At 36.6% G+C, this 14585-nt stretch overlaps 2 protein-coding genes across 7 annotated transcripts in view; one reads left to right on the top strand and one right to left on the bottom strand.

The window, feature by feature from the left end:
* Positions 1-1569: 1569 nt before the first annotated feature.
* On the bottom strand, positions 1570-11816 carry NDUFB3 (NADH:ubiquinone oxidoreductase subunit B3). Of its 3 annotated transcripts, none has more exons than XM_024757313.1 (3): positions 11701-11816; positions 5498-5639; positions 1570-1863 (listed from the first exon to the last, which is right to left on the bottom strand). In XM_024757313.1, the coding sequence occupies exons 2-3, from the start codon at positions 5635-5637 to the stop codon at positions 1707-1709; spliced, it is 297 nt and encodes a 98-aa protein (XP_024613081.1). In that variant the 5' UTR covers positions 5638-5639; positions 11701-11816; the 3' UTR covers positions 1570-1706. The 3 variants fall into 3 exon arrangements, with proteins under 3 accessions (XP_024613081.1, XP_024613079.1, XP_024613080.1); XM_024757311.1 differs by having other exon boundaries at positions 11615-11739; XM_024757312.1 differs by lacking the exon at positions 11701-11816 and adding an exon at positions 9777-9834.
* HYCC2 (hyccin PI4KA lipid kinase complex subunit 2) overlaps positions 11765-14585 on the top strand; it is a 71395-nt gene continuing 68574 nt past the window's right edge. For 2 of the 4 annotated variants that reach the window (XM_024757309.1, XM_024757305.1), the window contains exons 1-2: positions 11982-12069; positions 12874-12907. The gene's annotated coding sequence lies outside the window, so the exon portion shown is untranslated. Of the gene's footprint in view, positions 11838-11981; positions 12070-12873; positions 12908-14585 lie in introns of those variants that run through there. The other 2 variants (XM_024757306.1, XM_024757307.1) reach the window with 2 other exon arrangements.

The raw sequence follows: 14585 nt of genomic DNA, 5'->3' as shown, positions 1-14585 counted from the left end.
GTGTTTTCATTTTGTTCAGTTAAAGTATTTTCTAATATACCTATACTTTTTTGAGCAGAGGGTATTTACAAGTGTGCTGTCCAATTTCCAAATACTTGTAGATTTTTCAGATGTTATTTTTAGTCTAATTTCTTCATGGTCTAAGAATATACTTTGTGTTGTTTCAATCCTCTTAAATATAGTTTTATGGCCCAGAATATAGTCTGTTGTGGTAAATGTTCCATGTTCATTTGAAAAGAATGCTCTACTGAGCCTGTGCTCTAGAGCCCGCGAGCCACAACTACTGAAGCCCACGCACCTACAGCCCGTGCTCCGCAACAAGAGAAGCCACCGCAATAAGAAGCCAGTGTACTGCAACGAAGAGTAGCCCCGGCTCTCTGCAACTAGAGAAAGCCCACGCACAGCAATGAAGACCCAGTGCAGCCAAAAATAAATAAATTTATTTTAAAAAAATCTGGGGACTTCCTTGGTGGTCCAGCCTTCCAATGCAGGGGATGCAGTTTCGATCCCTGGTCAGGGAACTAAAGATCCCACATGCCACGGGGCAACTAAGTGCGTGCACTGCAACTACTGAGCCTGTGCGCTCTAGAGCCCATGCACCACAACTAGAGAGCCCGTGTGCCACAAATACTGAGCCCACACGCTCTGGAGTCTGAACGCCACAACTAGAGAGAAGCCCACACACCGCAAGGAAAGATTCCACATGCTGCAATGAAGATCTCACGTGCTGCAACTAAGACCTGACACAGCCAAATAAATAAATATTGTTAAAAATATTTTAAAAATTAAAAATAAAAATCTGGGGACTTCTTTGGTGGTCCAGTTGTTAAGACTCCGTGCTTCCATGGAAGGGGGCACGGGTTCAATCCCTGATCGGGAAACTAAGATCCCACATGTCGCAAGGTGCAGTCAAAAAAAAAAAAACTGTTAGAGTACACCTATGTTCATAGCAGTATTATTCACAACAGCTAAAATGTGGAAGCAACCCAAGTGTCCATCAATGAATGAATGGATAAGCAAAATGTGGTATGTACATAAAATGGAATATTATTCAGCCTTAAAAAGAAAGGAAATTCTGACCCACGCAACACAGATGAACCTTGAGGACATTATGTGAAATGAAATAAGCCAGTCACAAAAAGACAGATTCTGAATGATTCTACTTATATGAGGTACTTAGAGTAGTCAAAAATCACAGAGACAGAAATTAGAATGATGGTTGCCAGAGGCTGAGGGGAAGGCAGAATGAGGCGTTATTAATTAATGGGCATAGACTTTCAGTTTTAAAAGATGAAAAGAGTTATGGAGACGGATGGTGGTGATGGTAGCATAACATTATTAATATATTTTATGTCACTGACCACTTAAAAACAAGATGGCAAATTTTATCACAATTTTAAAACTTAAAAAAAAACTATTAGAACATACTCATTTGTTCAAATATACGCTGGCTGTCTGCTATTTGCAGAATGGACTGCTGCCAGTGCTCAACCCCCCAAGTGTTCCAAACCAAATCTGATATGGCTGGAGACACTTTTTTTTTTTTTAAAGAATGACAAAGCAGACTGGTACATGTTCTCTTACTTTATTAAATCTTACTAGAACCGAGTAAGGAACAAACACACAGATGAGTAGGCTACAGTGAAGAAATCTTCTTTTTATAAGAGAGTTAAGAAGACATTAAAAGATAATTCCAGGTATTATCTTCAGTGATGCTTCTTATCTTTTTTCTGGGACTCCAGGTAATATTCAGCCCCTACAGCTACCACAAATGCAGCAAATCCCCATTTGAATCCTTTTAATAATGCACCAACAAAGGAAACATTATTTGCAAAGCCACCCGTGTATCTCCAAGCTTCATTGCTAGAGGAAAAAAAAGGGGAAAATTATATTCACATATGACACACATTCACTGAGTAAAATATATTTGATTTCATCTTTCTAACAGACTTAAATGCAACCTAATATAAGATAATCTAAGTGGATCACAATAGGAATCTTTCTTTGGCATAAGATAATTAGATCTATATGCCCACATTTCGTACATGAAATACAAGAAAAAACACTTGATGATTTCATATTTCACAGTCATAGTACTCAGGATTTTACAGAATTCTCAAATGCAAGGCTCACCTTGGCCTATCCATCACAGGTCAGTTGTGTAGCTTTGCTCATACTAGTCATTACAGCTTCATGGAAAGAGTAAGTTAAGAGATCTGGGTATTAATCTTTGCTCTGCCATACTAGATACACAACTTAGGCTCGGCAAGTTACTTAACCTGTTGAGGCCTGTTTCTTCTACTCAATTACGATTACTATTTACCTTATAGCGTTATTATAAAGATTAAACAGAGTAATGTATGATGTATTTTGGCACAAAGAGTACGTAACACTCGATAATACTATTACTATTCAAGAGGATCATTGATTTTCCCTGTCATAGAAGCCAGAACTTTAGTAGACTAATTTCATGCTCTGGCAATCATTCTTTTGAGTATCCTGAACAGAGAAGGAAACAAATCAGAGTGCTCTAGTGAAAAAAAGTCTTCTCTCGCAGGTAAGGATAAATGAGTGGAAAAAATCATGTTTTAAAGAACAAAACCCACTTAACTCTAAAAATCTGACTTACGAAAGCTAATAAAATCTAATTTAAGACACCAAAACCAGACAAAGACATTAGAAGAAAACTACAGATTAATATTCCTCATCAACATAGATGCAAATATTCTTAACAAAATTTTAGAAAATTGAATGCAGCAATATTTAAAAGGATAATATATCACGATGAAGTAGGGTTTACCTCAAAAGAATGCAAGATTGGTATAACACCTGAAAATGAATAAAATTAACTCACCATATTAACAGAATAAAAAAAGAGGTGAGCGTCTTAATAGATGTAGAAAAAGCATTTAACAAAATTCAACACCTATTAGTAACAATAATAATAGTAACTCATAGTAACCCAGGAATAGAAGAGAAATTCCTCAACTTGATGAAAGGCATCTCTGAACATCCTACAACTAACATTACACTTAATGATGAAAGGTTGAATGCTTTCCCCAATTAGGAATAAAGCTAGGATGTTCAAATACACCACTTTTATTCAACATTATACTATAATGTTAGCCCATGCAATAATGCAAGAAAAAGAAATTAAAAGGTTATAGATCGAAAAAAAAGTAACGTCTTTGTAGACGAAATGATCTTCTATGAAGTAAATTCTAAGGAATCTGTAAGAAACGTCTGCTAGAACTAAAAAGTGAATTTAACAAGGTAACAAGATACAAATTCAATATATAAAAAGCAATTATATTTTTATATATTAGCAATGAACAACTGGAAACTGAAGTTTAAAAATACTGTTTACAATAGCATAAAAAATACGGAACAAGTCAGGATAAATTGAACAAAATATGTACAAGACTGTAAGAACACTGCTGAGAAAATTAAAGAGGATCTAAACTGTTCATGGACTGGAAGACAATATTGTTAAGACAGCAGTTATCCTCAATTGAGCTAAAGATTCAAGGTGATCCCAATTAAATTCCAAGCAGGCTTTTTATAGAAACTGAAAAGCTCATTCTAAAATTTAAATATAAATACAAGAACTTGGAATAGCTAAAACAATTTTTTTAAAAAGTTGGACATCTTATTTTATACTACCTGATTTGAAGACAGTGTGGTATTGACATAAAATAGATATATTGATCAGGGTAACAGAAAAGAATCCAGAAGTAGACTGTACAGATATTGTCAACTGACTTTTGACAATGGTGTCAAAGTCAATTAATGGGGAAAGACAGTCTTTTAATATATGGTGCTAGAACAACTGGAGGTCCATATGCAAAAACATTAACCTTCATCCTTACCTCATATGACATAAAAATTAACTCAAATGGATCATATGCCTCAATGTAAGAAAGAACACTATAAAAGCTTCCAGAAGATTAGGAGAAAATCTTAGGATGCAAAAAGCACAAACCATAAAAGAAAAAAATGCTAAATTGGGACTTCAGCACAATTTAAAACTCTTTTAAAGACATCATTAAGAAAATGAAAAGAGGGACTTCCCTGGTGGAACAGTGGTTGAGAATCTGCCTGCCAATGCAGGGGACACGGGTTCGATCCCTGGTCCAGGAAGATCCCACATGCTGCAGAGCAACTAAGCCTGTGCGCCACAACTACTGAGCCTGTGCTCTAGAGCCTGCAAGCCACAACTATTGAGGCTGCATGCCACAACTACTGAAGCCTGCGCGCCTAGAGCCTGTGCTGTGCAACAAGAGAAGCCACCGAAATGAGAAGCCTGCGCACCACAATGAAGAGTAGACCCCGCTCACTGCAATTAGAGAAAGCCTGCATGCAGCAACGAAGACCCAACACAGCCAAAAATAAATAAACAAACAAATAAATAAATTTATTTTAAAAAAAGAAAATGAAAAGATAGGCCACACTCTGGGAAAAACATCTGCAAAACTTTTATCTGATAAAGGACTTATATTTAAAATATATAGATAACTCTTATAATTCAATAAAAGACAAACACTCTGATAAATAGAATGGGCAAAAGATCTGAATAAACATTAAACCAAAGAAAATATACAAATGACAAATAAGCATATGAAAAGATTCTCGTCATCTTCATTCTTCATGGAAATGCAAATTAAAACCCAAAGAAATATTTCTATCACATTCACTAGAATGGCTAAAATTAAAAGGCTGATAATACTAAGTACTGATGAGGACATTGAGCAACTGAAATTCTCATGCATTGTTGGTGGGAATGCAAAATGGTACAGCCACTTTGTAAAATAGTTTAGCAGTTTTTTATTTTAAAAAATACACTTTTCAAAAGATTCAGAAATCCCACTGTTAGGTATTTACCCAAGAGAAATGAAAGCATATGTTCACACAGCCTTGTACTTGAATGTTTAAAGCAACTTTACTCATAATAGCCAAAAACTGGAAACAAGCCAGATGGTCATCAACTGGTGAACAGTAAACAAAATGAGGTATATGCATACAATGGAGTAGTACTCAGCAATAAAAAAGGATGGGACTATGGATATAAGTTAACAATGTACATAAGTCTCAAAAGCATTATGATAAGTGAAAGTGGCCAGAACAAAAACTACAGACTGTATGACTGCAATTGAAAAAGCAGATCAAGGGTTGCCAGGAACCAGGGGTAGGATAGCACTGAGTGCAAAGGATCATCAGGGAACTTTTTGGTATTCTAGAAATATCCTGCACCATGATTGTGGTGGTAGTCACATAACTGCACAGGTAACTGCACACATCTGTCAAAACTCATGGAATGATACACTTAAAGTGGGGTGAATTTTACTGTATATAAGTGGTATTTTAATAAAGCTGATTTTAAAACTTAAATGTAAAAGGCCATTTTTAATGATTTTTTTAAAAAGAGAATACACTGAAAAGGAACATAGATACTGCTTCTCTAGGATAAGTTCTATTTAAATTATTTAATTATTCTTACCGGCCCCATGGATCCCTTAGCCCTCGTGCAGCCAGCTTCTCCTGGACAGTTTCTAACGGTGTCCCTTCTATATTCCATTGTTTATAATCTGGAAGTTCCATTTTACTATGACCATGTTCATGTCCATGTCCATGGGCCATGTCTACAGGAAAAGATTAATTTAAGGGAGAAATACATATATTGTAGATATCAAATACCCAAGTTTACTATTTATGTTTTAAGGTAAAATTTTAATGTTTTAAAAAGAAAAGCAATATAAATACTTGAAAATTCGAAGCTAAGAAATTTTATAAAACAGTGTCTCTTTACATAACTAGTATATGTTCACAGTTTGGAAATACACATATGCAAAATATAAAAAAGAAAAATAATCGGTAATCCCATCACTAAGAGATAACCATTTACTATTTGGTTTCTTTCTTCATTATAATAATAGCAAATATTTACCATGCCCTATGTGCCAGGTGCACTACGATAAAGTGCTTTAACTGTCTTGACTCCACATTATTCCTAAAACAACTCTTTGAACTTAAATTACCATTATTATCCCCATTTTATAGATGAAGACAATGAGGCTCCAAGAAAATAAGTAACTTTCTGAAGGCAACAAAAATAGTTAATGGTACAATTGGGTTTTGAACACTGCAGTTTCATTTCAGAGCCCTTGCTCCTAACTTTTAAGCAATACTGTTTCCTTCTTTTCAGTCTTTCGTAATGCATGAATATCTATAACAAAAATGTTGTACATAGTTTTGTTACGTGCTTTCTTCAGATGATTCTTTAAAAATGCGGTATTACTGTGGTTAATACATATGGATCACATGAACTTCTTCTGTAAAGAGTCACATAGTAAATATTTTAGGCTTTGTTGGCCAAGAGGTGAAATCAAGGTTATTATGTAACAGGAGAAATATATAACAGGAGAAAAAACAAATTTCCATAAATATTTATTGATAAAATTCTAAATATAACAACTGAGTATAATTTTTTATAATACAAGTCTTCTGATGAAAAAATGCAATTCCTTTTTGGGGGGATAACATTTTGCTTAACTGGAGCTCAAAGTTTAGTGTTCCTTAGTATCAGATTGCAAATGTTCATCTGTAAAAACCCTTCTTAACTCACTGGCCACATAAAAACAGGCAATGGGCTGAATTTGGCCAGCAGGCTGTAGTTTGCTAACTCTTTTTTTTTTTTTTAATAAATAAATTTATTTATTTATTTATTTTTGGCTGCATTGGGTCTTCATTGTTGTGCACGGGCTTTCTCTAGTTGCGGCAAGCGAGGGCTACTCTTTGTTGCAGTGTGTGGGCTTTTCATTGCAGTGGCTTCTCTGTTTGCAGAGCACAGGCTCTAGGTGCATGGGCTTCAGTAGCTGTGGCTCGCGGGCTCCAGAGCGCAGGCTCAGTTGTTGTGGCTCACAGGTTTAACTGCTCCGTGGCATGTGGGATCTTCCTAGACCAGGGCTCGAACCCATGTTCCCTGCATTAGCAGGTGGATTCTTAACCACTGCACCACCAGGGAAGTCCCTAGTTTGCTAACTCTTGATGTAGATCAACAGAGACTCTTTTTTTTAATTTTTATTGAAATATAGTTGATCTACAATGTTGTGTTAGTTTCATGTGTACAGCAAACTGATACAGATATACATATATTAAGTGTAAGTATTCTTTTTTTTTAACATACTCTTCCATTAACAGAGTCCTTAGGACCCCTTTTTTTTTTTTTTTTTTTTTGTGGTACGCGGGCCTCTCACCGTTGTGGCCTCTCCCGTTGCGCAGCACAGGCTCCGGACGTGCAGGCTCAGCGGCCATGGCCCACGGGCCCAGCCGCTCCGCGGCACGTGGGACCCTCCCGGACCGGGGCACGAACCCGTGTCCCCTGCATCGGCAGGCAGACTCCCAACCACTGCGCCACCAGGGAAGCCCTTTAGGACCCCTTTTTAATCGATAAATTTGCTTTAATAAAATATGCCCCCAATGGGTATATAAAGATTTCAGTTTTCTAGTGTTATTTTTATAGATAATACAAAAATAAACTTGAGCTCAGTCCCGTTATATTGTTATGAATTTCAAATTAACAGGGTATGAATTAATAATGCTATACTATAATTTGTATAAGGTTAGCAGTAGCAATTCTATAATCATCGCTTTCCAGAAATAAAACCAAACCAAATAATTATTACCACTTTGTCTGCATTTATAACTATAAACAAGTCCAATAATAAGGCAGGATTCTTACACTGAATTTTAGAAGACAGAGGTAATTATTAGATAGTGTATACTAAAGACACATTATATGAAGTGCTCATTTCATTAAACAATAGTTCCCAGAATATGGGGGACAAAACTGTACACAGTAATTCCGACAAATTAGCCAACATTTAATATTTTTATTTACAGACATGTTAAGATATAAAAAAACATTATGTTGATGATTTTCACATTTAAAAGAGAATAAAAATGAACACCTACCAAACACAAGTTAAAACTACAACATTCACAACTTTGAATGAAACATTTAATCCATTATTTCATTATTATTTGGTGGATTCAATAATATAAAGGAAACAAATTATGGTTTCAGATTTCAGTCTGACTTTTGAGATTCAATACATTATCACAAAAGAAAGACTTCTAGAAGCATTTAATTATAATGATAAAGTGTTGGCTTCTTCTATGCTTTCCAAAAAATATTTTTTAAATAATGTTTCATTCCAAAAATCTTTAGATTACAAGAAAACCCTTATTTTGGCAAATGTCAATTCTATAACATTAAACGTACTTGAGTATCAATGTACTTGGAAGAGAATACAAAACAAAGGTCAAACATTTTTGATTAAATAGCTTGATTTTGAAAATGAAAATTGAAATATTACCATGGTATGAAGGCTATCTCAAAGTTACAATACTACTATGCTCAAAATATTAAGTAATTTGGAAGATATATCTTTGAAAAAAAAAACCATGAAAGTATACCTATACTCATTTCTCCTAAACAAATTTCCTTTAATAAATTCAATGTATTTTCTCTTCTATCTAATTAAAATATTTCAGTAAGAGTCCCTTCATAGGCATTTACTAAATATTTTAATGACTTTTCAAGAAGAACAAAAAGTTGAACAACACTATTTTTACGGAAGCTTCATTTTCTCCTAAAAATTATTTCTACTTCAGAATAGCCATAAATCAAACAATGATATCCTGATCACTTGAAGGAAGAGTTTGGAATCCTACTGAAGTGCAGACTTTGGTGCTGTACAGATCCGGCATCAAACCCTGAATGCACCATTAATAGCTGTAAAATCCTGTGCAAATCATTTAAATCTTGCTCAACTTCAGTTTCTTCATATAACATGAGGTTAAAACCTACCTTGCAAGATTGTGAAAATTGGGGAAAACACATTGTGCTGATGTGCCTTCCACTTTCACACCCAGGTGGTGAGAATGTGATTTAACAAAACCACTGTAAAAAACTGTTTGGTATGACCTAGAAAAGTTAAACATTTGAATATCTTACGGCCTAACAATTCCAGTCATAGGTACTGCATATATACTCTAGATCTGCACTGTCCAATATGGTAGCCACTAGCTCCCTAAATGTGGCCTATGCAACTGGGGAACTAAAAATTTTTATTTCATTTTAATTAATTTAAATTTCAAAACGGATTTTCAAACCAGTTATTGGAAAATTTTAAAGTGTGTTTGGTACAAACTGGGCATGCAAAGCTGCTTTATCAACTGTAAATTTTATGAAATATAAATGCAGATCAAGTGTTTGCATTTATGGAAACAGCATATTCTGTAAAACACATCACTTTTGAAGACAGCATGAAGAAAATGTAAAATATTTCGTTAATAACTTTTAATACTGATTACACCTTAAAATTATAATATTTTGAATATATACACTCGGTTAGATAAAACACATTATTAAAATTAATTTTATGTTTCTTTTTACCTTTTTAATATGGCTACTAGACATTTTTAAATAACATGCGGTTTGTATTATATTTGCACTAGACAGCACTGCTCTAGAGAAACTCTTGCATCTGTATAACAGATATATTTTATAATCAACAGGCAAATATATAGGGACTTCCCTGGTGGCGCAGTGGTTAAGAATCTGCCTGCCAGTGCAGGGGACACAGGTTTGAGCCCTAGTCCGGGAAGATCCCACATGCCGCAGAGCAACTAAGCCCGTGCACCACAACTAATGAGCCTGCGCTTTAGAGTCTGCAAGCCACAATTACTGAAGCCTGTGTGCTGCAACTACGCACCTGCAGCCCGCGCTCCACAATAAGAGAAGCCACCACGATGAGAAGCCCACACACCGCAACAAAGAGTAGCCCCGGCTCGCCACAACTGGAGAAAGCTCGCTTGCAGCAATGAGGACACAACGCAGCCAAAAAAAAAAAAAAAAAAAAAAAAAAAAAAAAAAATGCAAGAGAATCAGGTGGAAAAACTGTTAAAATAAAAATTCCACAAAAATGCCAAACACACGATGAAAAAAAAATCTTTCTAGCCAGATTATTTATGCTAGCCCCAAACTGTAAACAACTCAAATGTCCAACTATGGAATGGATTAATTATGGAATATTACACAATGAAAAACAACATGCAAAAGTATGAATGAATTTCACAAATATAAGATTGAGCAAGGGGTGAGTCAGAAAAAAATACACACTTTGAATCCCATTTATATAAATGGAAAAACCTAACAATTCATTTTCTAGGAAAAAATATTTAAGTGAAACAAGTAAATGATTATTACAAGTTAGGATGCTGGTTACCTCTTGCTGGAGGAGATGGAATCACAAAAACTCATTCAGAGAGCTTCTAAGGCAGTGTTTTTCAACGTATTGTAATTACTGTACCCCAAAGGTGCTTTCTTAAGACCTTTTTTTTTCCCCTAATCATGTTCTCACCCTACCCCTCCACATGAAAATTTAATACCACAGTTTATGTACTATGGCTCTTTGGAGGGCCACAAACTATTGTATTATCTAAGGGTTTTTTTGCCCTCTCACCCCCACACAACAAGAACGATTTTTTACCTCCTTAAAAGGCAATCACCTCTGCTGAGAATGCATATTTAAGTTTTTGGCAATGCTTTATTTCCTAACCTGAGGGGTGGTGATCAAGTGTTTGCTTAATTATAATTCTTAAAAATGTACTTATGTTTTATACAGCCTTCTGTTACGTATACATCACAATAAAAACTAAAATTAGATAAAGTGACTTAAATCGTGCCAAGGACTCAACAAGAGGTGATTATTTCCCTTTCAGAGCTTTTCAAACAAGAACAGCAAGGAAATAAGTTCAACAAGGAAAAAGCATGTAATCATGAATTTTTTTTCACCTCCTTCTATCTACCTATGTTTGGAGTGAACCTACAAGTTTGTTGGATATCAACCTCCACTAACGGGAGCTGGCTCTAGTACAGGAACAGTGTTGGCATACTTTCCCTAAGAAGGAAATAAAAGGGTAATGCCGCTTACACTATATGTAATTTCACAGTTTACCGAAGACTTTGAAGTATATATTCCAATTTCTCCTCATTTAAAAAACTGTACCGTAAGAACATTAGAAAATAAAAGACAAATTAACTGTTTTCCCCTTTAGTGCCCCTTCCAGTCCCTGTATCCGTGTATATTCAATTTAATAGTAATCACACTAAAAATTGTGTGATTTTTAACATTGTGTCATAAACTTTCATACCAGAAAAATCTTATTTAAAACTGTACTATAAATGCTCGTGAGACAGGCATTACAAGTATTCCGATTTTACAAATTTTCGATTTGAGTGCGGTTGTGCCTTCATTCGACTCAAAGATAAACCAAAAAACAGGGGGCGGGGGGTGTTGCGGTTGACACAGGAGGAAAAAAAGCATCTGGACTTAACAACCACAGTGATCCTCACAGCATCCTTCTACAACCGCCCCTCACTACCCCAGGACTTCATAGTTCTCTCCTGCTAGTTCTTCGATCTCCTTCCCTCTAGAGCTACTCATTCTCATCACCCTTCTCTATTTAGTCTCTCCTTTCCGACAATCCCCGGAGTAGAGTCTCATTCTCATTCCCGATCAAGAGATCTACCACCAGCTCCCCTATTTACCTGACAGCAATCTGACCTCTCAGGACACCCAAGATTCAACCCACCAGCCGGAGGCAACCGGAAACGGAAGTTGTCACCTCGAGTACCTTACGGCAGGAAAGCAGAGGAGAAATTTAACATTGTTGTCCTGGGTCACAGATTCCTGGACCAGGTGGATATGACATGAAGGAGGCTGGAAGTGGACTTTTTCCCCGCACATCTGTGCATCCGGAGTCTGACCGAAGTAAGAGAAACTGTGGAGGACAGAAGGCGGGGAAGAAGCGACGTGGTCCTTCCTCAAGACCGGAATCTTTAGACTCTGCACAGGGGGAGGGCCGCGGGCATACTGCTGCCAATCAGCGGTGCTGTTGTTGGAGCGTGGAATCACCCAATGGGAGGGCCGGTTGTTGCGCTGCAGTTGGCAGGCTGCTGCGGGAGGCGGTGGCGGTAAGAAGCCAGAGGCAGAGGGGTGACAGGTAGGCGGCGGCGCTGTCTCTGGGGGACGCGGAGTGCCAGATAGGAGGGATTTTCTTCTTCTTCGGCTACAGGAACTATAGAGGGGATCTGCCGAGGGTGGTCTGGGAAGGCGGTAGCCACAGTGTTGGGTGTTGGTGGTTTCGGAACCTCTAGAAGACCAGCTAGCAGCTTGGGAGGGTCGTGAGGAGAAGACAGCCGAGGCGGGTGGAGGCTGAGCCCTGCGGGGCGACGTAGGGGCCTCAGGCGTGGGGGGCTGCGGTGGCGCCGGCGGAGACGGGAGAGAGGCCGGAGCAAGACGGCGTCGTGAAGGCTGGAAGAATTCCTTGCACGGAGCTCCGAGAGAAAAGAGGACGCGCGGCATTGCAGGCACCTGAGAGAAATCCTAGGGCTTGCTTCTTCTTAGGGCCGTTTCTCAGGGTGGGAACGGAGGAAGCGGAGAAGAAAGATATTTATTGGCGGCCAGATCGTTGAAAGTCTTCGTAGCTGTATATTATGTAATCCTTGGCCGTTATTTACCCAAACAATCAGGTTGCTCCTCCTGGAAGCGGAGGTCTTGCAACCTCTTGATGTGTGAGGATAGTTTTTTCGTTTGTTTGACTGTTTTGTACCCCGGCCGGCTCTGTGGGCGAAGAAGCATGAAGGATAGAGTAGTCACGAAGAGCTTATCCCAAATATGGACTTGGGTTGAGAGATGTGTTAGTCTTAGATGAGCGTGGCCAGGTTCACGTTTTGTAGTTCGTGAATTTATTTGTTTTGAGGGTCAAGGCTGACTACAAATCTTTTTTTTTTCTTTTAATCTTCAGGAAAGTGGAGACCCTCAAAAATCTATAGTAGGAGGTAAGTGCAAGTTGGAAAATGACTAGAAAATTAGTTGGTAGATTTTTTTACCCCCTAAATATTTTGGATGTTAGAGACTGTGAAAATTAGGTGGTGGTCTGGTTTTGGTGGGGGGAGAGTCGTCTTTCTAAGAAATTTGCTCTATGAGTCTGAGAAACCAGTTTGAATTATTTATTTCTTAGATTTAAAAAGTATGTTCTTTGAACCTCTCCGGTAGAGGTAAAATGTATTTACAGACATAATTAATTGTAGATTATCATGTTTTTTCTAAGTTTTTATAATTCATTATTTGCACAATGAAATACAGAATTAAAATAGGAATTCCATTCAGTGTGTATTATGGAATGACAGACTACATTAAAAACTTGATTTTATAGCTCACTGGAAAGCAGTTTTAAAGGAAGTGTTATAAATTTCTAAAATGTGAGCTGATTGAAATGTTGCCTTTAGCTTAGAAGATAAAGACTCATGTAGTATTTATTAACAAGTGTATCATTTTCCTGAGCTTATTTTAATACTGCATGTCAGAAAAACTTTCTAAAATGTGATTTTTTTCTATTATTGATAATTTATATTAGTGTATCCCAGAAACTAAATTGAAAAAAATTTTTTTTTCTATATGTCATTTGGTAAAGAGAGCTGGATCATTAGAGTTTGTTCTGAAATGTTTAGCCTACTGAGATATTTATCAGTGTTTCAGATAAAAATTTTGATACTTGGTGTTTCATTCTTGGTCGGTTTATCTTTTGGCAAGAATAATACTCTCAGTCCAAAGAACAGTTCTGCTTCTGTTTTAGGTGCAGTTCTGTAGTGTGAGTACCTGTGAACAAATCTCTGCTTTCATGTAGGGTATATGTGTCTCTGTGTGTGTATGTATGTGTTTCTTATTATTATGTAACCAGCCTACTAGAGTTGTCTTAGAGAACTAATGGCTGATTTTGAATGGCCAGTAGGTGTCCTTGTAGAATGCAATAAAGTTGAACATTGAGTAGGAAATTACCAAGTGATTTAAGGAATGCTAATCCAAATTAGAATATAATAATAATTGGCTGATTATTTATATATCATTAGAAATTCTCTTTTCTGATACATTTCAGTATTGTTTATAAGGAATTTGAAACAATGACTGTAAAGAAGTATAATTGTTTGCCCTAAAATGGGCTTTGAAAGCTTGTTTTTTAATCCAACTCTTAAGCTATCTTGACATGCGATATGGATTTAGGATTGTTTGATTGTTTTTTAATACAGTTTTGTCATCTTATTGTAGTTTATTCGGTTCTAGAATGGTTAAGATTTTCAGCTTGACTGAATTTTGTAATAGAAAAATCAATGCTACATAATGAAAAACTAGAATGATAAAACATGGGCAGAAAGTCTCCAAACAAATTAACAGCTGCACAAAATAATACTTTGTTATTTTTCTTTTAATGCTTTGTTATGTTCTTTTAAAGAATAGAGGAATTTTTGTCTTTCTTTTTCTGTGGCTTAGTTTTTTTGATGTCCCAAATAGCTTCTTTTTACATTTTTATCTGACTGGTAGACAGTGTGCTTTTCTCAGGATGATGAACTGAACATTTGTCATTGTCTAAAATATATAATGGATTCTGGAGGGAGCTGGCACAGAAAGATTATGGCTGCTATTAGTACAGCCCCTTACCTGCAGAGCTTTCTGCTGTGC

Source organism: Neophocaena asiaeorientalis, unplaced genomic scaffold (genome assembly GCF_003031525.2).
Source record: "Neophocaena asiaeorientalis asiaeorientalis breed wild unplaced genomic scaffold, Neophocaena_asiaeorientalis_V1.1 scaffold246, whole genome shotgun sequence".
NCBI classification, from domain to species: Eukaryota; Metazoa; Chordata; class Mammalia; order Artiodactyla; family Phocoenidae; genus Neophocaena; species Neophocaena asiaeorientalis.
This window is presented reverse-complemented; position numbering and strand designations above follow the sequence as displayed.